This window comes from Bos javanicus, chromosome 11 (assembly GCF_032452875.1).
Source record: "Bos javanicus breed banteng chromosome 11, ARS-OSU_banteng_1.0, whole genome shotgun sequence".
Classification (NCBI taxonomy): Eukaryota; Metazoa; Chordata; class Mammalia; order Artiodactyla; family Bovidae; genus Bos; species Bos javanicus.
This window is the reverse complement of record NC_083878.1, coordinates 103,353,561-103,375,555: the sequence shown is the minus strand read 5'-3', so window position 1 is coordinate 103,375,555 and position 21,995 is coordinate 103,353,561. Positions and strand designations below refer to the sequence as shown.

The following is a 21,995-nucleotide window of genomic DNA, read 5'->3' as shown; positions in this document are numbered from 1 at the left end:
AGGCAGGCCGGAATGGAGCCGGGCAAGCTGATGCCCGTGGATGTCACTGGGCGATACCAGGCTGAGGCCACTCCCCCCACCTGTATCCCCAGTTTTGGATGCCCAGTACAGGGCAGGCACTTCATCAACCAAACAACCAACCAACGAACGCAAGCAGAACTGGGCCTGTGGTGGGCCAGACACTGGGGCTACAGGGGGTGGGATGGGGGCGTGGGCATGGGAAGCCTCCCTGCCAGGCAACAGCATGCTGAGACCGAGTGGCCAGGTCATGCCAGCCTTGGACTTAGAAGAATGGAGGACAGCCAGCTGGTGGGGGAGTCAGGAGGAGGAGAGGCCGAGGCGGGAGGGGGGCCCTGCGCCCCTCCCCAACTGTCTCGGAGACACGAGCCAGCGGCACAGAGGACTCTGCCCAGTTAGAAACTGGTGGACCAGAGCCGGAGCAGCAGGATGGGGCTGCAGCAGCTCACGATCTGACGCCGCTCTGCCCTCTGTAAACGCCGTCCACGGGGTCTGTGGCGTCCCTGGTGGCTCAGAGGTGAAAAAATCTGCCTGCCAATGCAGGAAACGCAAGTTCAATCCCTAGGTCGGGAAGATCCCCTGGAGAAGGGAATGGCAACCCCTTGTATTCTTGCCTGGAGAATCCCATGGACAGAGGAGCCTGGCGGGCTACAGTCCATGGGGTCGCAAAGAGTCACACGTGACTGAGCGCACACGCCTGCACACACAAGTCTGTGGTAACCTCTGGGGGCTCAGCCGGCCCTCGTGACACACCGGCCAGGGTCCACCTGGAGGAGAGGGGTGTCCTCTCCGGGGTCACGGGGGTAAAGGAGGAGTCACGTCAGGGATGAGAGGCCGCCCAGATAGGCTGGGGTTCCGTAACCAAGGACCAGGAAGGGAGTGAGACCAGTGCCGATCAACAGAGATGTCTGCAGGGCCTGGAGGAGACGGCCAGTACGCGTGCCTGTGTTAGCACGGGCGGTGTGGGTGGTGGGTTCACCCCAGGTTTGGGAGTCAGGCCTGACTTGAACTAAAAAAACCTCTTTCCTCATCTGTAAAAGTGGAGGCAAGACGACTTCCCTTGAAGGCGGTGATGAGGATTTGAAATGACACGTTCGCTCAAACCACTGGGGGATGTGACCAACCTCCCCACCCTGGCGTGGTAAAACAGCACCCGTTTCATTGTGCTCACAGGGCCCAGACAGGGCTTCCCTGCTCTGTGCCACCTGGGGGCTCAGCCGGGCAGTCTCAAGCGGACGAGTGACCCAGAGAGCTGGGGTCAAAATCCCCCAGAGAGTCACCCACTCACGGGTGGGATGCCCCAAGGCGGAGCTCAGCGGGGCCACCCATGATGGGCTGGCCCGGTGCCCCACGTGGGCCCGAGTCTCAGGGCGCCATGACTGGGGCTTCCAAGAGCGTCCCCGAGGCTGAGGACGAGGCTGCACAGCCTGGAATCACACAGTGTCACGTGGCCTCAGGATCTGGTCACTAAGGCAGCCCAGAGCCGAGGGGAGGGAATTCGTCGACTCCAACTTTTTTTTTTTGGTGGTGGTGGTTTTTAGTTTTACTCCCTCGAGCACAAAATCATTTCCACACATTCTTTTTTTTCTAACTATCCTTTTTTAAAATATTCTTTTCCATGATGATTTACCTTCGGATACTGACTACAGTTCCCTGTCCTGTACAGGAGCACCTTGCTGTCTAGCCACTCTCTATAGGAGCTTCGCTGCTGACCCCAACCCCCGCTCCAGCCCTCTCCCAACGCCCTCCCCGGGGCAACCGCCAGTCTGTTCCCTGTGCTCCTGAGTCTGCTTCCGTTTCACACACATACGTTGGTGTCGTATTTTAGATTCCACATCTTATGGTATTTGTCTTTCTCTGTCTGACCTTTGGTATGATCATCTCTAGGTCCGTCCATGTTGCTGCAAATGGCATGTCATTCTTTTTTGTGACCGAGTATATACACACCACGTTTTCTGTATCCATTCCTCTGTCGATGGACATTTAGTTGATTCCACGTCCCGGCTATTGTGAGTCGTGCTGCCATGAACACTGGCGTGCAGGTATCTTTTTGAATTAGAGTTTTGTCCGCCCGTATGTCCAGGAGTGGCGCTGCTGGGTCATATGGTGGTCCGTCTCTTGATGGCGAGGTGACTGTAGGACCGCTCACAAGGACTCCACAATTGCTGAAGGCTACGCTGTTGGGGCCCTTGTGAGGATTAAACCCACCGTCCCGGGGTGGGAGGTCACACCAGCCCCGCCTGAGGACCGGACAGTTAGAACATGACTGCAGAGAGGTCGGTCCCTCCCCACACCCAAACCTGCAGGGCAGCCTGATGTCAGGGGTCACTCAGCCTCTACTGTCCTGGGTGGCAAAGAGTCATTCCATGTCTGGCCCCTGGAGTGACCGGATCCTTGCTCCCCAGCAAGCACAGGGACAGTGGAGGGTGGGGGTGGCTAAGACAGTCCCAACCTGGTGGTCTGCCCATTTACCATTCTCTGTGAGCCGTGTGACAAACGCTTGTTTAAAGCAGGGGCAAACTAGGTTTTTGCAAAGGCAGAGAGGGGAGGGTAGGCCAATGGGCCTCTGCGGCACGAGGCTGCTCAGCTCCACCGTAGCTCCACAGACAACTGGGAGCTGCTGGGACTCGGCCTGGTTTACAGCTCAAAGCCCCGATGGACTCAGGCCCTTCTCGGACCCTTCACTGGGTCTCAGGCCTGGCTCTGTGACACCTCGTGCACTGTTCCAGCAGGTGGCGCCCGGCCACCGCCCACATCACAGATGTCCTCCTGACGTGGGGGGGGGGAGCGGGGTGCCTGAGAGGATAGCAACATGAGGGAGCCCCCGCTGGCCGGTCCCCCCTACCCCGCCAGGGGCAGCCTGCGAAAACCCACAGCACACGTCGGGGGTCTCCCCCGGCCCTGCCACTGAGCTGGCCCTGAGGACACAGCCTCATCTTCATCCTCGTGGCTCTGGACCTGGCGGTGGTCAGGCTGCAGATACGGCAGCTTCCAGCCCGTCTACTGAATGAATTAACAACAGAACGTAGCAGAGTGTGTGGTCAGGAGAAGTGCAGTTTGTGAAGCTTCTGGAGTTGTTTAATCGTGTGAGTGTGTGGACTAGATCATGACGTAGAGAGACATCTATCTTATCGTGTTGCCTGTGGTAAGGAAACTGAGCCAGTGGGAGAGGCCGATCCATCAACGAATCTTTGAGCTTTTGAGGTGGAGAAAGGGTATGGTTGAGATTAGTCAGAACCACTAATTCCCACCAAGGGGAGGGGGTGGCCAGGGAAGGGGTGGCACACAGTTGGAGGCGGTCTCCCAGAGGTGGGGATAGTGACTGGGGTTTTAAAGGGTGAATAGGAGCTCACTGGGTGAGGCAGAGGGACAGAAAAAGCTAGTGTGAAGGGACAAGGACAGGAGCAAGGGGGCCTCCTCACAGGGCTGAGGAGGGGGCCTGGACAGGGCGTCTCCAAGGGACAGGGCTGGACGCAGGTCTGGGGAAGAAAACCAGCACCCTGGGTTAGGGTACAAAGCAGGGATCAACTGCAGAGGCCCAGCCACAGAGAAGATGCAGTTTAAGAATCACTTCTTCTCTTCCATCCTCTCCTGCTGCCCCCTGACCTGATCTGGGCCCCTTCCTCCCCTCTCCACCATGACCGCGTCAGACTCTCCTCACCAGCAGAGCGGCAGCTGAAGGGACAGAACCACCATGCGTGTTCCCAGGCACCATGCTCCACCCCTAGGACAGGGCGGGGCGAGGGCTGGCTGGGGTCAGGACGTGCACGCCTGGTGCCGGTGCTGGCAGGTAGGGGCTCCAGCCCTGGAGGGTCAGCCAAGGGGAGGTCAATACCCAACTGTCTTCGGTAACGGATGCCCGAGGAACTGGCCTCTACTAGAGCAACCGGTGGCAAAAACAACGACCAAGACCAGGACCCCAGGCACTGGGGGTGCAACCAGCTTCTTCCACGTGTGGAAACAGATTCTCCACACCCGACAGAACTCAGGTGGAACTTGCCAACTACATCCAAGGAGCGTTGTTTCCCCTACCCCGACCTCGACCGGATTAAAACACTTAAACACGTCTACACCGACATCCTCTCTCTCCCAGGGTCCCTACATGGGACCTTGACATCTGTGGGTGGTGTCAACCAGTCCGTCCTGACTCCCTACATTTGGGGACCTTGGGTGGTGTCCCCACTCCGCTCCAGACTCGCCAGACGGCCAACACGCAGGGCCGGGACCGACACCAGCAGCACCACGACCGAGGGCTCTTTACAGACCGCAAGACCGTCACTGACCCAAGGGCGCGCTCCTGCGCACTGCCCACAGCCTGGGGCACAGAGGCGCATGCGCAGAGGAGCTGCTGGGGGAGGGGGGGCGCCGATGCGCAGATCCCCTATCTGCGCCTGCGCAGGACGGGCCGAGGCGCAGACCGGGTACCTGGGGCGGTGTTGTCCGGGGGTACGTCACGGGCCGCGCGTCGGGCGCGTACGCACGCACGCACGCACTTACGCTCAGGGGGCAAGCGCCGAGTTCCGGGCGCCCGGGGTCGACGCCGAAAAGGGGGAAGGGAGGCGCTGTCCGTTTCGGCCGGGCGGAGCGGGGGGGGGGGGGCGGCGGGGGCGGTGTGAGGAAAGTCCTACGGTGGCCGCAGAGGGACGGCGCTACGGCTCCCACGCGGGGCCAAACGCCGCCGGCCGCCGGGCGCGGGAGCCCCTGTCCCTTCGGGGCGGCCCCGGGCCGGGACGCTTGAGGGTCCGGGCCGCGCCGTCGGCACCATGCGGCCGCCCAACTCCTGGAGCCCCGAGGGACAGGGGGGCTCGCGGCTCGGGACGCCGGCGCGGAGAGGGCACCCGGTGAGCAGACGGGGGTGCCCGGGCGGGGCGGGGTGGGGCGGGGGCGGCTCCCAGGGGCGCCATGGGTCGGCCCTGCCTCTGGGGGTCGAGGGCCTAGCACTCAGCGGGCGGGGGTTGGGGAGACGCGTGGGTGTCGCCCCGGCCCCCCACCTGGAAGCCCGTGGCGCAGACCCGTTGCCCGCGGGCAGATGGATAACGGGAGGATGGCTAGCAGCCCGCACCCGGCTGCGACCCCGCAGGAGCACCGACGTCTAAGTGCCATCAGATGCTGTCAGACCTGGTTCTGGCTGCAGCCTGCGGGCAGGGCTGGGCCTGTGAGCAGGGGAGGGTGGACGCGCCCGGCCTCCCCTTTACTCCCGCTCTGGCCAGAGCAGCACGTGGGCGGCCGGAGAGGGAGCTAGCTAGCACGAGCCCCTCTGCAGGCCCCCAGGCTGCACGCCACGTGACGGGAGGCCGATGCCCTAGGCAGCGCCTCCCCTGGGCCTGTCGTCAACTTTGCCGCTCCGATTTTACGCATCCTGTACTTCCAGTTCTGTGTTTTCCATCCACGACCCAGGCACAGCTATAAACGGTAGTTGCTAGGCAAAGCCAGAGAGCCACTTGCTATTTTCTCCTCTCTGGTGGTCCAGTCCCATGACCTGCGATGACACCACTGGCCAGCCCTGGGCTGCCATCTCCTCCTCTGCCAGGCATGGGCAGCCTTTGCCCAGTAATGCTTGCTTCCTACAGCACCCCTGGGAGCCCAGTGCTGCTGGCATCCCCATGGTGCAGAGCAGGAATGGTCTCAGAGGGTGAAGTGACCTGCCCAAGGTTACTCTCCTAGTGAAGGACAGCACCGGGGTTCAGGCGCCGCGGGGGGAGCCCAGAGCCTTGCGCCAGCTGCCTGATCCCCAGCGCTTGGCCTGTCAAGTTGCTAAAGAGAGTGACCCAGTCAGCTCAGTGGGCACCCTCTCCCTCTTCCTGTCCTGTGCTGGTTGCCACCCAGGGGCTTATTCTCCCTGGATAAAGCAGCCACAGAAGTGCAGGCAGCCTTGGCATCCCAGTTAAAAGCCAGACGCTGAGTCCACTGCAGGGGACTCACCTAGCCTCTGGGGAGGGGGAGGCCCTTTCTCTCCTTTTAGCATTGACTGCACTGGGCGGGGGGGAGGTGTCTGCGCCCTCTGTCTTGACCCTTCTTCCTGGTGTCACTGGTGGAATTTCGGTTCCCACGTGACTGTGGGTCCCTTCGGAGTGTCCTCAGCCTTTTGAAAATGATAATTTAGTGGCTCTCCAGTCCCAGACTCCGTCTCCCGGCAGCCCTGGCTGTGTCCTGGCTGACCCGACTCCTCTTCGTGTCCCTCTCCCTGCAGGCCCCCGCCTCCCCTGGTGCTCAGCCTCGGCCGCCCAGGCCCAGGCGCCCACGACGCCTATGCTGACCGCCGCCGGGACTCCGCCGCCGCCTCGAGCTAGCACCGCCGCCGTCCGGACCCGATGCCGGTCATGCCCATCCCCCGGCGGGTGCGCTCCTTCCACGGCCCGCACACCACCTGCTTGCACGCTGCCTGTGGCCCGGCTCGCGCCTCCCGCCCGGCCCGCACCAAGTACAACAACTTCGACGTGTACGTCCGGGCGCGCTGGCTCTACGGCTTCATCCGCTTCCTGCTGTACTTCAGCTGCAGCCTCTTCACGGCCGCGCTGTGGGGCGCGCTGGCCGCCCTCTTCTGCCTGCAGTACCTGGGCGTCCGCGTCCTACTGCGCTTCCAGCTCAAGCTGTCGGCGCTGCTGCTGCTGCTGGGCCGCCGGCGCGTGGACTTCCGCCTCCTCAACGAGCTGCTGGTCTACGGCATCCACGTGACCATGCTGCTGGTCGGGGGCCTGGGCTGGTGCTTCATGGTCTTCGTGGACATGTAAGGGTGCCGCGGGCTCCTCTGGGGGCGGCTGATGGCGACCTGGCTGTAGCTGCACCTGTGAGGGGTGCTCTTCCTGCCGGGATTGGTCAGGGCCCCTTCTGCCCAGTCCCAGAGGAACGACCTCCCTGCGCGCAGGGGTCTCAGGCTCGGACCGGAAGGAGCGGAGACTTTCCTGTGAAGGGGACGCTGGCGGCCTCGCTCCTGCTGGTCTTTGCTTCAGCCCTTCTCTGTGTGCTTTCGGTGCAACATCCCCCGGGCCACCTGCTTGTGGTTCCGCCTGCACTTTCCCAGCAATTCCAGAGGGGACCCGTCGGTCCAGTCTGTACTTGGAGAGCCCGGGTCCCTGTCCCCTCTCCAGGACACCGGCATCACCAGTGTTGGTGTGAGAGACCCCTGGGAAGGGTGTGGTGCGCCGGTGCAGACCTGGAGGGTCTCTCCCAGCTGCCCTGTCCCCTCCTGTGCGCCCCCAGCCCCTGCGCCAGCCTTAGGGAAGTGTCGGGCTCCACCAGCTGACGCCCTGCACTGCCACCAAGCTCTTCACTCCGCCCTGGGCCACCAAGTCCTGGCTCAACCCATACACTGTCCTCCATATGTTACCCTGCGAGGTGTCCTGAGTCCCAGACCGGGCTTCCGTGTCACCTGGGTTCACTTGGCAGGTTGTTAGATCAGGAGGGGGTGTGCTGGTTCCAGGGCACGCCTGTCTTCCTCCCAGGCAGGTCTGCTGAGCAAGTCGGCCAGATGACGTCATCTCTTCAAGTGTGACTTTCTGAGGCAGGCAACTCAGTGCATTTCTGGCTTTGGGGGCTTGTGGGGGTGGGGGGGTTCAGCCTCTTCCCTGGAGGGAACGTCCAGGATTAAGATGTGTGTGTCAGGAGCAGATATCAGAGGTGGCCCGAGTGCTGCACATTAAGAAACACCTCTTGGAGTCGGGTACACCAGACTGGACCGCCAAGTGAGGGACTCGGTGGCCCTTGTTCCTGCCTCAGCAGCTGTTGGAGCAGCTGGGAGTACAGAGCAAGAGTGAATGTGGGCCAGGGTGGTTCCGATTGCAGAGAAAACATACCAAAGGCCTAGAGGCTTGCCCCGCCCCTTCCCCGCCTCCATCAGATGAGGCCAGGGTGGCCTTGGGCCTCCTAGGCAAGCGAGGGGCACCCTGAATGATTCAGCTGGGACAACAGCCAGAGGCAGGACTTAGGGCCTCAGACGGGAGGGCAACAGGCAGGCTAATGCTGCTCCACCCCAAGTTGTCCCCACAGCCCCAGGCACAGGCAGTGGCTCCTTCAGCCCCGTCTGGCCAGGCTGCCTAGTGGCCAGAGGGGCTGTCAGGGCAGTTGTGTGCCGCTGGAAGAAAAACCCAAATCAGGTTAAGAAAGCAAAAAATAACTTGGCTGCAAGCCGTGTTTTTTTATTTGTAGTCAGCTTCTGTCAGGCGATTGTCCACTCAAGGTCAGCGGTGGGCTCCTCGGAGGGAGTGGGGGGCGAGTCTGTCCGAGTTACCTGGATGGCAGGCGAGGAGCCGATCCGTGTGGACCCCACTTCTCAGCGCTGCAGAGAATCTTTTGCACTGAATCTTGCTGTTTCCTGAAAGCTTTGTTTTGTGTTCGTTGACTGCTGGCACTCTGGCCCCGGGCGGGCGTGTGCCCGTGGGGCTGGGGGCGCAGTGTGCGGGCCCGCTGCTCGGTGCCCTCAGTGCCTGTGAAGCTGTTCATGAAACGAGCCACCTGCATTAAACTTATTTTTTTAACACGTTGATGGTGTGACTGTTTAAAGCTCAAAAGCTGTATACCTTTTTTAAGAGGATATAACAAGCCCGAAACACCACAGATGCTGTTTTTTCTTAAGTACAGTGGGAAACTTAAAAGCAACCGTTACCAAGCTGGAGAAGGAGTCACTGTGCTGGACTGCAGTGGGCCCTCCGTGCCCGGAGGCCAGGGGTTCCACCACTGGCACTTGCCCTTGGGGCTTGGCGGGGGCGGCCGCGAGACTTGGTCAGTGCTGGGCGAGGAGGGCCTGGTGAGGGTCGTGAGGCTGAATTCAACAACCGAGTGCGTATGGTCCTTGTAAGACAGGACATACCCTCTTGGGCCGGAATGGCCGTGCGCATGCAGTGTGCACTGAGTTTCAGAGAAGACACCCGCAGGCGAGATACTGGCAGAAAACCCAAGTACGGTTCTTGTTGAGCCAAAAAGCAATTGGAAAAATGAGATGCACGTTCTTATTTATCTTTATTGAGTGAAGGCTTCCCTGACTCCCGTGATGAGGAGGGTCACGTCCTCTCCCGTAGCCGGGGTGGCCAGAAAGCGGCCCTGGAAGGAGAGCTGCGGGTCTGCAACAGGGCGGCCTCGCTGCCAACCCTGGAATTGTGTGGGGCTTGATGTATCAGTGGAAACCAACCTGAGTCCTCGCGGGGTTTAGCTGCTTCTGATGGCAGAGTTGGTAGACTCATCACAGAAGCCTTGGTCCTCGAGACATGCCGGAGGACCCTCGGGAGGTATGGTTTGTTGGCTACAGCCTGGCCGAGTCTCGGGTGGGGCGATGCTCTCTGGCCAGGAGGGAGACCCCTCTTGGGCATGCCAGCTTCAAGGGGAGCCAGTGCCAGCGGGCAGCACCATCCCAGGTTCGTCCTTACCACGCCTGAGCCTCAGGGAGGCCCAACTTCCGTGGCTCCCACAGGCCGCCAGGCCTGGCCTCCCTCCCCGCTTTCTGGGCGAGTTGGCGTGTTGGTGGTGGAGACAGTGGGCCTTGATTGTGGGAATCAGGGAGGCCTGAGGGGGGCAGGCAGGCACAGTGACCACGAAGAAGGAAGCTGGCCAGGGGAGGGGAGGAACAGTGCCCGAGGGCAAGCTGGGGAGGGTCGGGGGTGGGGGGCGAGGCCTGGGAGGCGGCAGCGGTCAGCGCCCAAGCTTGGGAGACTCGGGGCACCCGGGGCCTGTGGCCTGCGAAGAGAGGACAGTCAGATTCGGGGGCAGTGATCCCTGGGCAGGGAGGGCAGCAGGTCAAGGCTGGGGCAGAAGCCCGGGGAGGCGCTCCCCTGGAACACAGAGCAGGGCCTGAGGGCTGGGTGGTGGCCTCCCTGGCCAGGCGCTGGGGCTCTCTTGGCCGGCCACCCATGGAGCTCTCCCTCTGGGGAGTACCCCTGGCCCGCAGGGTGGGAGGGGCTGCCCGTGGGAAGTGAGGCAACCGCGGGAGAGGGGTCATGGCAAGAAGGGAATTTCTAGAAACCAGAGGTTTATCTGAGGAAGTCAGCCCCCGGGCAAGGGGGTGGACAAGGCGTCCTCAGAGATACCCTCTTGGCTCCAGAGTCGCTTTTGCTGGCCCTGGGAGGGAGACCACACTCAGACCGCCATGTCCTCCCACCGCCCTGACCTCCTGAGTGCACAGCCTGGGGGAGGACGCAGCCCCCACCGGGAGGATGGCCGGGTCAGGCGGCCGCCCCCCGCCCCGCCCCCCTGTTCTGGGGGAGCGTGCCCCCCACTGCGGCGGAGGAAGGGCGGTCCACTGGGACGCCCGCGGGTATTGACGTCCGCTGACCTTGAGAGTCCCTGTCCCCTCCGGCGCCTGATTGGCAGAGGGAGGCCGGCTCGGTGCTGACTCAGCGCTTCCTTCCCTCCGCTCAGGCTGGTCGGTCCTCTCCCTTCTCCCTTTTTGGTGTTGTTTGGAAAGGGCCTGTCTTCCGGGAAGGCCCTTCCTCTCATTCCCACCCCACCCCACCCCACCCGCCCCCACCGCCCCTCCAGGCCTGGCTCCTGCAGGAGCCACTTTTCATAAAATCCCCAGCCATTGACAGCTCCCCCAAAGATGGGAGCTGCACCCCCTCCACCCCCAACCTCACCAACATCCCTGCCCGGGTGGGGACGGGACCATGCGAGGGCAGCTGACTCAGCGCCCGTGGGCCTGCCCCTCCCCCAGCCCCACCGGGCAGCGTGCCCAGGCAGGCTGGCAGCTGTGTCACACGGGGCCTCCGGCAGGGTTGCTGTGGCTCTCACTGTGTGGCCCGCACTGCGCCTGAGGGGGTGGCAGACGGATGCCGGGAGGGCCTGAGCAGGCGGGCTGCCAGGCGCCCCCAGTCCAGGCACGTCCACGGCCTGAGGCAGAAGAGGTGGGTGCTCAGGCACCGCCGCCACGGCCCCAGAGTCAGCTCGTCCTCCTAAGCCAAGAGATGGCGAGTGCACCACCCTGGGCACAGGCAAGCTCACAGGAGCCCCGGTTGGGCAGAGCTCTCCCACCCCGGCTGGCCCAACTGTGGGCACCTGCCACCTTGGCCCTTGTGACCTAGAGCCGTGGGGCGGGCACAAGCTGAAAGGGGCGGGTACTGCCACCCGTGGGGACTGGCCCCGGGCCAGAGTGGGGCAGGACTTAAGCCAGGACCCCCAAGGGCCCAGAGTGCCAGGCGGCCTGGCTAGATGCTGGGGCAGGCAGGTGTTGCTCTGGGGATCCCAAGGGTGAGACCACAGACGCCGGGCCTTCCTCAGTATCCTCAGCACAGAGAGGGCCGTGGATGCAGGGCGAGCGTCCTGCGGAGCGGGGACGTGAGGTCTGGAGTGCCGTGTGGTCAGAGTGGGAGGGGCCTGGGCAGCCCCCACCCGCTGCCCTCTCTGGACCCTGTACTTCTGTGCTACCTGCCTGCCTGCGGTCGGTCAGTGGGTTGATCAGACAGTGTCTTCAGACAGAAGCCCCGGAGGCTGATGCAAGTGTCGGCGAGGCCCAGGCCACGTCCCCATCAGCGCGCGTGACCCCTGTTCACACAGGAGAACCCAACGCGGCTCCATTCTGCTTTCTTGGAATATTAATGACTGGCCCTGGCTGAAACGCTGCATGAATATTCATACAGAATCAACGGTCCAGCAGAGGTGACCAGGGGAGGGGACGGTGACATCGGCCCGGAGCCTAGGAGGCCAGGGCGGGGCTACCGAGCGGAGTCAGCTGTCCTGCCGTGGCGGCCCCCTCCCCAGGCAGCAAGCAGTGACCTTCCTGCCCTCGCTGGGCTCAGGAGCCCGGCACCAGCTGTCTGAGGCCGAGATGGGGAGACGGATGGTCTGGCCCAGGGCCGGGCGTAGCCAGGTGTGTGGGGAGCCCCCCCCCATACAACCTGGGGCCCCTGCTGGTAGGAATGGTGCTGTTCACCCTGACCGCCGGCCGCCCCTGTGAATGGGGCTCACGTGACCAGAGAATGGGTTTCCAGATCTTTCCAGCGGCCCCTAGCACCCTCTCCCTTCTCTTTGCTGTGCTGCCCCCTGGGCTGGTGGCACTGGGTGTGTCTCCGACCTGGAGGATCCTTGCCCCCTCTGCCCACTGCCCAGCCCTGGGCTCCTCCAGGCCTGCGCCGCTGCCCAGTGCCCACCTGTGGACTTTGCAGAACTAAGGGGGCCTCTGCTGCCTGTGGGAGGGTGGTGGGTAGCTGCTCTTTGATGATATGCCCCTGGGTTTTAAGTGTGAATTCATCATTTACAACAGCACTGTGACATAATGGGAACATGAATTATTTGTATGCTTTTCAAATTGTACTTCGATGACCCTGTTTCCCCGGCTCCGTGCATGAAAGTGCCCCAATGAACATGATTATCCTCCTTAATCCACACCCTGGGGCTGACTCAGCCTGCGCTGGACACCCACCGGTGTCCTGAGCGGACGGGTCACTGAGGAGCATTTCAGAGCGGCTGCAGCCCTGTGTGACCCCCCACCCCTCCCCCTTGCCGTGCAGCTGACTGGCACACGTGTGTGTGCACGTGTGCACACTATGCAGACACGTGTGCGCACAAGTGTCCTCGGTTTGGAGCAGGGGCAGTTCCAAGCTGGGAGGCGAGCGTCCCAGCTCCATTTGCCTTTCTGGCTTCCTGCATGTGGTCCTCTGGCTGCTGTCTTCAGAGCTGGTTCTCGTGGGGATGGGTCTTATTCCCGACCCTGTGCTGGGGAGAGGGGGTCGCTTCTCTCCACCACCAGCTCCTCCTGCTAGAGAGGGGAGAGGAAATGGGTGGGGGGCAGTCTGGACTCACTGCCCAGAGTGGACAGGTCTGCTGAACACAGCTCCTCCCAGGGGCTGGGAGGGGTTCTGGGGAGCGCAGCTCAAGGCCAGCATTTCCTTCCGGGCGGGGGCTGCAGGGAGGAGGGCGCAGCGGGCTCCAGTGGCCCCTGCAACCCAGAGGGACCAGGGCCCAGCCTTTCTGGCCCCCCTGCTCCAGGAAGGTGCCGGCAACCGGGGCGACGGCTGCAGGGCCTGCCTGGGGGCAGATCAGCCGCCCTGGTCTTGACCTCAGGGACACGACCTGAGGGAACAACCTCTAGAAGGACCTTCTCAAGGAGACCTGGCCCTCTGTTGAATGATGAGCGAGTGAATGAACAGGACTGTCCTATCTCAGCCCTTTCGAGACAGAACATCACAGATCTGGTGACCCATAAACAGCAAACATCTGCATCTCCCGAAAAGTGGAAGTGCTAGTCACTCAGTCGTGTCCGACTCTGTGACCCCGTGGGCTGCAGCCCACCAGGCTCCTCTGTTCATGGGATTTTCTAGGCAAGAATACTGGAGTGGGTAGCTATTCCCTTCTCCAGGGGATCTTCCTGTCTGTTTCTCCTTGTTGGGGCTGGAAGTCCAAGGTCCCGGGGCCAGCAGAGTGGGTATCTGGCAAGGGCAGCGTCCAGGATCCCAGACACCATGGAAAGGGTGGAAAGGGCATGTGCTCTCTGGGTCTTCATCTATAATCCCATTCTTGAGGGTGGGGCTCCCCAAAGCCCCCACCTCCTAATACCTTCTCCTGGAGTCTAGAATTTAACATGTAAAGTAGGGGACAGGCACACACTCACCATAGACGCCCCGTGTCCCTGGGGCTGGCACTCAGTAGTCCCTCCACTTTCTTAATGACTGTGTCCAGGGTCATTCAAGGCCTCCGTCAGCTGGGTCTCAGGGTCGGGAGGTCTCCCACCAGAAGTGCCCATGGGCATGGGTGCTTGACTTTTGCTGAGTTATCCCTGGAAAATCAGCCCCAGTCTTTAGGACCTGGCCCCCGGAAGTCCTTCTGCTCGTCTCACCTGCATGTCTCTAGCTGCAGCTGTCAAAACCTTTGCCAAGTCCTGTCTGCATCCTGTCTGTCTCCTCCCTGGGGAACCTGTGCCCAGCTCTCTCCTGCATCCCCCAGAGGCACTGACTGTCCCCTACGCTGCCATATCCACCCTGCCCAGACCCTACTATCCCTCCTGGGAGAAGGTGAGTCACGTGGCTGCCTGGCCCCTTGGCCTTCTCAGGAGCAGGCAGCAGCAGCTGCTTAACAGCTGCACTAGATGTTGGAGGGAAATTTAGGACAAAAGAGGAAGCAGATTGAGCATCCAATTTAAACTGAGGGGAGGTATCCAGAAACCAAAACTGCGCTGCCCTAATTCACGTGCAGAGCGAGCCACGGGTTTGCAGCCTCTGACAAGAAACCGAAAGGCTCACCCAGTTTCCTTCTGTGCAAGGGATCCAAACTTGCCCGACAGGCGCCTGCAGATGGCCCCAGCCTCAGCACTGCAGGCCCCTCGTGCTGACCAGTGTGTCTGCCCTGCAGGACAGGCTGAGGCCAGGAGGGGTGGGTCAGGAGTCAGAAGCGCAGACAGTTACCCCAGGCCAGCTTCAGCCCAAGGCCACGCGGGGCCCGGGAGATGGCGCCTCACACCCCAGCGGTGGGTGTGCTCTCGGACCCAGCTCCCAGCTGGAGAAGGTGCTTCAGTGGACGTGGGGGCTGCCCCCAGTGAAGGGCTTCTGGGAGGGGTCTGGGGCCAAGGGAGTAAGCCTCAATCCCAGAGCTGCTCTCATCAACCATCAACCCCCACGAATGAGGCCCCGCCCTCGGCGAAACCGCTCGGTGGCTGTGGGGTGGGCGGCAGGGGTGAGGGGTTGATCTGTATGAGAGCGTGCGGGCAGGGATGGGCCTCAGGCCCCCTTCCCCCTGGGCCCCCAGCCCCGAGCTCAGGAGCCTCCAGTTCTCGAAGCCAGTGCGTGCCTGGGTCGGGAGCCATGAGTGGGAGCCCAAAGGGGCGGGCGTTCCAGCCTGGTGCCTGAGGTGAACGAACACCAGGAAATCAACACGCTCTGCCAGGGTTTGGAAGGGAAGTGGATTCTGTGATAAAAGGTCCTGCACCCAGCACCTGTTCAGTCCTCCAGCTGCAAGCAACGTGCCCGGGGCAGGATCCCTCCCTGGTGGAGATGAAAGACAGGGCAGCCTGGTCGGCCATCAGGAAGAGAGACGCCATCTCCAGGTGTCGGGGCCTGCTGCCGCCCGCCCAGAGGCAGGCGAGCCCCCACCCAGGAGAAGCCGGCGGCCCACTCAGGTGGGTGGGGGTGGTGAGAGGAGCACGGCAGGTCCCCTGTGGACACGGGGCGCAGCAGCCACGCCCTGCACCCTCAGCCTCCGCCTGCTTGTGGCACCCACAGTCAGTCCGGCTCCTCCCTCCCCGATGCCCCTCTCATCGCTTATTGTTCAGTTGTTAAGTCAAGTCCGACTCTCTGTGACCCCAGGGACTGCAGCACGCCAGGCTTCCCTGTCCTCCACTATCTCCCGGAGTTTGCTCAAACTCATGTCTATTGAGTTGGTGATGCCATCAACCATCTCATCCTCTGTCGTCCCCTTCTCCTCCCACCTTTAATCTTCTCCACCATCAGGGTTTTTTTTTTTTTTTTCCAATGAGTCGGCCCTTCACATCAGGTGGCCAAAGTATTGGAGTTTCAGCTTCAGCATCAGTCCTTCCAATGAACATTCAGAACTGATTTGTTTTAGGACTGACTGGTTTGACCTCCCTGCTGCCCAAGGGATTCTCAAGAGTCTTCTCCAGCACCACAGTTCAAACCCTCCCATAGTTTGCAGGCACCTAATTCCCTGGATGGGCTCTTCCTGCACAGAAGTGCCCAGAGGACCCGGTCCTGGACCCGGAGATCCCCAGCCCTGAGGTGGGAGCCCCTTGGTGAGGGTTGGCCTCCAGAGGCAATGGGACCGTGGATGGATGGGGACATAGATGTTAGCACAAAGCCCAGGCCTGAACTAAGGCCCACCCCATCCCTCCCGGCTGGATGCCTCACTGGGGCAGCCTGGATCTGAGCCACCAGGTCCCTGCTCAGAACTTCCAGGCAAAAGAAAGATGGCCACGGCCAGCAGGGACCGGGGCTGCAGCACCAAAGGGCAGGGCTGGATTCGGTCCGCACTGCCGCCCCAGAGCCCCGGGTGTGGACTGCTGGAGCCACGGTGGGGTATTAGGAGCCTAGTGAAACAACCGCACTGGGGGTGGGGGGACCCCTCTGTGGCCGGAGACGGCCATGTGGCCTTCATCTGTTATCAAACCTGGCGACTCCCTATGAAGAAGGTGAGGGTGCCCTTGGGGAGGCCCAGGAGGTGCCAGGCCCACCTGCAGCCCTAGGCAGGGGAGTGACGATCCAGCAGGGCTGGAGGCCAAGGGGGCAGAGGGAACACACCACTCGTCCCCCAAGGAGGCCCTGGCCTGGGGCAGCCCCCGGGGAGCTGGCCAGGCGAGGGCTGATGCCTGAGCTCCCGGGGTGTGAACCCCGCCACTGCCGCGTGGGCAGGGCTCTGCTGATGGCCGCGCCCTGCGGGCCTCCCTTGGGTCACCGTGTGGACCCCGCCACCCCTGCGGAAGGGATGGTCTTTAGTTCTGGGTGCCGTGGACCCCAGGCACCTGTTGCTCCTCGCAGGACCAGACCCGGGTCTGAGTCTGTGGGGTCCTTCCTGCTGGCCTCAGTGGGGGCCCCTGGGCTGTGAGCTGCTGCCCTGCATGCAGACCCCAGATTCGGTGTCCCTGCCTGCGCATCTCTTGAGCTGCCAGAGCATCTCCTCACCACCCCCCCACATCCATCCCCAGGGTCCCCCAGGCCCCCAGCTGGCAGGGCCTGCGAGTCTCAGGCAGGAGCCTGGGTCCTGCAGGCAGAGCGCAGGCCGGTCCGGGCCCGAGGACACTCCCCGCAGATCCCAGTGTGGACCAGCGCACCGGTCACCTGGGGATCTGCACTCTGCAAGTCGTGCCTCAGAGCCTGGGGGTGGGTCAGAGTGGGTGGTGTGGAGCGTAAGGGTCTGGGGACGGCATTGTGGCTCGGGGGAGCCACTGGAAGGCGTTTGGAGGAGGACAGAGGGTCGGCTGTGTGGCCAGATGCCAAGAGGGGAGGACGAGACCAGGACAGACCGTGCGACCGCTGCTGACAGCGAGCCTGCTACCCCTGAGCCTCTAACCCCAGCCGAGTCTGGTCTGACTCCCCAGGGCCTTGACCCTGGAGCAGCAAGTGCCACTTGTCATTTCCCAAGGGGGCCTGATCCCCCAAACTGTGCTCCCACAGCCCCGTCTGAGGAAACGGCCCTTATGGACCACCATCCTAGCGACAGTCCGAATGCTGCATCACTGACCCTTTCATCCTTTGGGCTCCCCATCCTGACCCAGTCCATGCCCCTCAGCCTTCCCTGGGCCCCAGGAGAGGCCCCAGCTGTCTAACAGAACTTTCTCCTCTTCATCTCCACCTGGGTCAGAACAAGGCAGCCCTGGTCCCGCCCCTTGCCACAGGCCCCACCCCCGAGCCTGCTCCTCCTGGCTCCAGGGTCCTCCTGGCTCCAGGGTCCCTGCTCCCTCAGCCCTGCCCACCTGCCTCCTCTTCAGCCCTAGGTCTCCTCTTGGCCAACAGCCTCCTCCTCTCAGTGCCCGGCATGTTACTTCGTTTTTCCTTGCAGAAAATATGAATAACATAAAATCCACCATCTTAATCTTTTATTTGTGGTTGGCTGTGCTGGGTCTTTGTCGCTGCACAGGCTTTCTCTAGTTGCAGCAAGTGGGCTCAGCTGGTAAAAGAAAAAATCCGCCTGCAAAGCAGGAGACCCCAGTTCGATTCCTGGGTCAGGAAGATCCCCTGGAGAAGGGCGTGGCAACCCACAACAGCTGTTCATGGGCTTCCCTGGTGGCTCAGATAGTAAAAAATCCGCCTGCATTGCAGGTGACCTGGGTTCGATCCCTGGGTTGGGAAGATCCCCTGGAGGAGGGCATGGCAACCCACTCCAGTTTTCTTGCCTGGAGAATCCCCGTGGACAGAAGAGCCCAGTGGGCTACAGTCCATGGGGCCGCAGAGTCGGACACGCCTGAGCGACTAAGCACAGCGCAGCGTGCCGGGTCTCTGTCGCCGCACGGGCTTTCTCCAGCTGCAGCAAGCGGGGATTACCCTTTGCTGTGGTGCCTGGGTGTCTCACCGCGGTGGCTTCTCTTGTTGCAGAGCGCAGGCTCTAGGGCACCTGGGCTCAGTAGCTGTGGTGCACAGGCTTAGTTGCCCCGTGGCACGTGGGATCTTCCCAGACCAGAGATTGAACCCGTGTCCCCCACATTGGCAGGGGGACTCTTATCCACTGGACCACCAGGGGAGCCCCATCTTAACAAAAACACAGGGCAAGGGCATCAAGCACACTCACGTCGCTGTGCAAGCATCAGCACGCCCATCTCCAGGAAGCTGCCGCCTTCCCAGCCGCCCCTCTGTCCCCACTAGTCGATCACGCCCCTCCTCCAGCACTGGGCCCTCCCCTTCTATTTTCTGTCTATGCGTTTGGCTCCTCGAGGGACCTCCTGTAAGTGGACCCTACCGGGTTTGTCCTGCTGTCTTGGGCTCATTTCACCAAGCACAACGTCCTCCAGGCTCATCCACGCTGCAGCCCGTGTCAGAATTTCCTTCCTTTTTAAGGCTGAACAGCATACCGTTGAACGTGTTCACTACATACTGTTCAACCCTTTGCGGACACCTGGGCTGTTTTGAGGTGTGACTGTTATGAACAGGTGCACACATTTCTGGTAGACCCCGTTTTCAGTTCTTTGAAGTGTGCACCCAGGAGTGCGATTGCTGGATCGCACGGCAGCTCTATGTTTAATATTTTGATGGACAGCACACTGTTCTCCACGGCGCCTCACCATTTACATTTCTACCAGCATTGCACGAGGGTTCCAATTTCCCCACATCCTCCACAGCACTGGTTATTCCCTGTTTTTCATTTTGTTTTGGTTATATTCTTCTCATCATCGTAAGGGATGAAGTGGTATCTCCTTGTGTGCATGGCACTTTTCAGTCCGTGATTTTTTTTGTAACCATCTGTCTGGGACATAAGCCCCAGGGGAGCAGCCCTGGCCTGTCGTGTTCTCCATTGACCTCCGGGGCGGAGTCCCAGGCCTGGCACAGAGCAGGACTTCCAGGAGGACCTGATGTCTGTAGGCAAGCGTGCTGCCTGCTCCCCCTGCCGAGCATGGGGACCGCCTTACCTGCAGACTCCCCAGGCTGCTGCAGCCTCTGTCCGCAGTCCCCGCTTCTGAGCAAGACCTGTCTCCTCTTCGTGGGGCTTGATTAAACCATCTGCTCATAAGTGTAGAGCTCAGTCGTATGTGAGCCAAAAGGAGGGGCCCAGCAGTGTGAGAGCCAGCGTGGGGAGGGGTCAGGATGGCTTCCCTGAGGGCCCTAGTGGACGACCTTGGGCTGAAGGGTGAACCAACCAGAGCTCACTTGCCAGCACAGAAGAGGAGGTTTCCCAGGCAGGGGAATAGCAGGTGCAAAGGCCCTGTGGCAGTGGGCGGGGGACGTGGCCAGCACAGACAGTCAGCTTGCGTGGGTGGGGAGAGGACTGAGGCCAGCCGCTCAGGCCTGGCGGGATGTCACTGAGTGAGGCCCTGCCAGCCCTTCTGGGCACACCACCCACTCCTCCCCCACTCCACCTGTCTTTCCCCTACTCGCTGCACCTCGCCCTTGGGCATCACCCTAGTCCCCAGCTCGCATGGCTACAGGATGGCCAGGCTTTCCCATCAGATGCTCAGAAGTTTCACAGTCCCCCCAACATGGGGTCCAGCTGCCACTCACAGCAGAACATGGGCTGGCTGGAGGGCTGGAGCCCGCCGTCTGTCCCCAGATTCACTGCAGGACAAGCTTGATCCTGGGTCTGGGGTAGGGGGACGCCCCCTGGGCAGGCCTTGCAGGGGGTGACGGGCACCTGCCATGCAGAGCCAGGTGCCACTGGGCCCTGCAGGTCATGGTGGGCTTCGGAGCAAGCTCAGCCACGACCCCAGAAAGAGTCGGGAGTGCCCACTCGAGTGCCCCGTGGCCCAGCATGACCCTCGAGATGATCGCGAGGTCATCTGGAGGGCGGAGGGGTGGCCCTTCCCTGGGGGGAGGGTGTCTCGCTAATTCTCCGGTGAGAATACCGCCACGAAAATAGCAGTGGCAGTGGGAGGAGGCGGCCAAGGGACCAGGAGGGTCTTGTCTCCAGGTGGCTGCCAGCCCCTTTGTGGGAGGATCTGGGGTGGGTGGACCTTGCAGACTCATCTCCCCACCATCCTGCCCAGTGCCCGGAAGCTGCAGGCAGTGCACCCTGATAGGCAAAGGGGAACTCCAGGCTCTGCCAGGAACAAAGGCAGAGGCAGTCTCATTGGAGGGCAGGCTGGGGCCTCCTGGGAGAGGTGCCAGCCCGGAGGGCCCATGCTGGGCTTTGGCTAGAGGGTGGCCTGGGCCCTGGGTGGCCGGGGAGGTGCCTGCCCATTGTCCTAGGCTGTCGTCGCCCAGAGAGGCCGTGACAGTGAGCAGCCCCCTGCTGCTCTCCAGGCCTGGGCGGGAGCCACCCTGGGGGGCTGGCAGACTTCCCAGGGGGTGGGGGACGTGTCGGGTAGGCCGTAGGATTGGGAGGGGACTGTTCCAGTATTAAAAGTGGGGGTGAACTCAATGAACCCCGAGCTGGGGACAAGGTGGGCACAAACCCAGCTAAACTGGAAGGCCTGACTTCTGCGGGTCTGGGGGAGGGTGGGGACCCTGCTCAAAGCCGGCCTGCGAGTGGCTGGCCTGGTTGGCACAGAGCGGGGGCCTAACAAAGAGGCACTTGTGGACTGCTGGCACGCGGCCGCTAACGGGGCAGCCAGGGCCCCGCTCAGAGCCGGAAAGGGAGCCGCGCGGCTGTCCTGACAGCCGCCTGGTCTACGGAGGGGTCTTTGCTGCCTGTGCCTCTGCTGGGAACACTGCTCTGAGAGTTGCAGGAAAACCCTCCACGGGCCCCTCCCCACGAAGGCCTGGGAAGCCCCTACGTGGGGGCAGCTTCCGAGGAGGGACTGGACAGGAAGTCAGGTGGCCCCCCTGCCACAGACCTGGAGGCTTCCCTGAGAAGGCACGCACTGGCCGTGCCAGCCTGGGCTCCTCCGTGTCCTGCTGGCAAAGGTCAGGCAGGAGGCAGACAGGCCTTTCTCTGCTCCCCGCCCAGCCCGGACCGGGCGCTGTCACGGCTGCGGCTCCCACGCAAGGCAGCCGGCAGGACCTGCTGCCTCTCTGCTGATCACGATGCTGGAGTCTGTTCCCAGCCACGGGTCTGACCTGGCGTCCCCCCTGCTGCTTCCCTTCCTGCTGACTGGGTGCCCTGGACCCTCCGAGGACAGGAAAGCGGCACCAAGAACTCAGGCAGGTGGGGGGCGGTGTCCAGTCCCTCGTCAGCGAGCACATAGCATCCCTCAGGCTCCCACACCCCACAGATGGCCATGGGCATCCGGTCTGTGCCGGGTACCCTGCAGGTCAGGGCCAGGGCCGTGGACAAGACAGGGAGCCTGTGCCCCAAAGGGGAGACAGGGCCTCTGAACCTCAGAGTGGATTCATACAAGGTCGGGTCAGGGAGAGCTGGCTGGCAAAGGCCCAAATGGCTGTTTCATACAGGAGGGTCAGGAGGGCCCATGGTCCAGGGACATCCGGGCAGAGACCCAAAAGGAGCCGTAGGTCAAGCCTCAGAGACGCTGGGGGAAGAAGGTCCAGGCAGTGGGGACAGCAGGTGCAAAGGCCCTGGGGAAGGAGGGCGCCAACGTGAGGAAGCCCCATGCAGGAGCCAGTGTGGCTGGAACCCGAGTGCGGCCGAGTGGAGGGGGCGTGGGTGAGGAGCCAGGTCCCGGCCACTGCAAGGACTGAGGCTTGCATTCTGAGTGAGAAGTGAGATGCGGGCGCAGAGGGAGCTGAGTAGGGGGGCGCCGTGATCTGACATGTATAGAAGCATCTCTGTGCTGTCATGTGGAGGCAGGGGCTCAAGGGATGGATGGGGGGACCGGAAAGGGGCTCGAGGGGGTGGGCAGGGGGGCCAAGCAGGGGCTCGAGGGGCCAGGCAGGGAGGCCGGGCAGGGGGCTGCTGCAGGGACCTGACGCGGGGGTGGGTGGGGAGGGGAGTAGACGGGGGGTGGGGGGGCGCGGGGTAGACGTAGGGTGGGGAGCTGGAGCAGGAGGGGTGGGCTGGAGCCCTGACAC

General features: G+C 62.3%; 1 protein-coding gene and 1 long non-coding RNA gene across 5 annotated transcripts; one reads left to right on the top strand and one right to left on the bottom strand.

Annotated features, from left to right (window-relative positions):
• Positions 1-2,418: 2,418 nt before the first annotated feature.
• On the top strand, positions 2,419-8,498 carry TMEM250 (transmembrane protein 250). 4 transcript variants are annotated; one of them, XM_061434034.1, is made up of 2 exons: positions 2,419-4,464; positions 6,209-6,315. In XM_061434034.1, exons 1-2 carry the CDS (start codon positions 3,874-3,876, stop codon positions 6,272-6,274), a joined length of 657 nt encoding a protein of 218 aa, XP_061290018.1. In that variant the 5' UTR covers positions 2,419-3,873; the 3' UTR covers positions 6,275-6,315. The 4 variants fall into 4 exon arrangements, with proteins under 4 accessions (XP_061290018.1, XP_061290021.1, XP_061290019.1 ...); XM_061434037.1 differs by having other exon boundaries at positions 4,392-4,464; positions 6,209-8,498; XM_061434035.1 differs by lacking the exon at positions 2,419-4,464 and adding an exon at positions 4,520-4,859 and having other exon boundaries at positions 6,209-8,498.
• A 3,707-nt stretch (positions 8,499-12,205) lies between these two features.
• On the bottom strand, positions 12,206-21,887 carry LOC133257708 (uncharacterized). The gene is made up of 2 exons (XR_009739659.1): positions 13,550-21,887; positions 12,206-12,697 (listed from the first exon to the last, which is right to left on the bottom strand). It is a non-coding gene; the product is annotated as an uncharacterized LOC133257708 (long non-coding RNA).
• Positions 21,888-21,995: the final 108 nt, after the last annotated feature.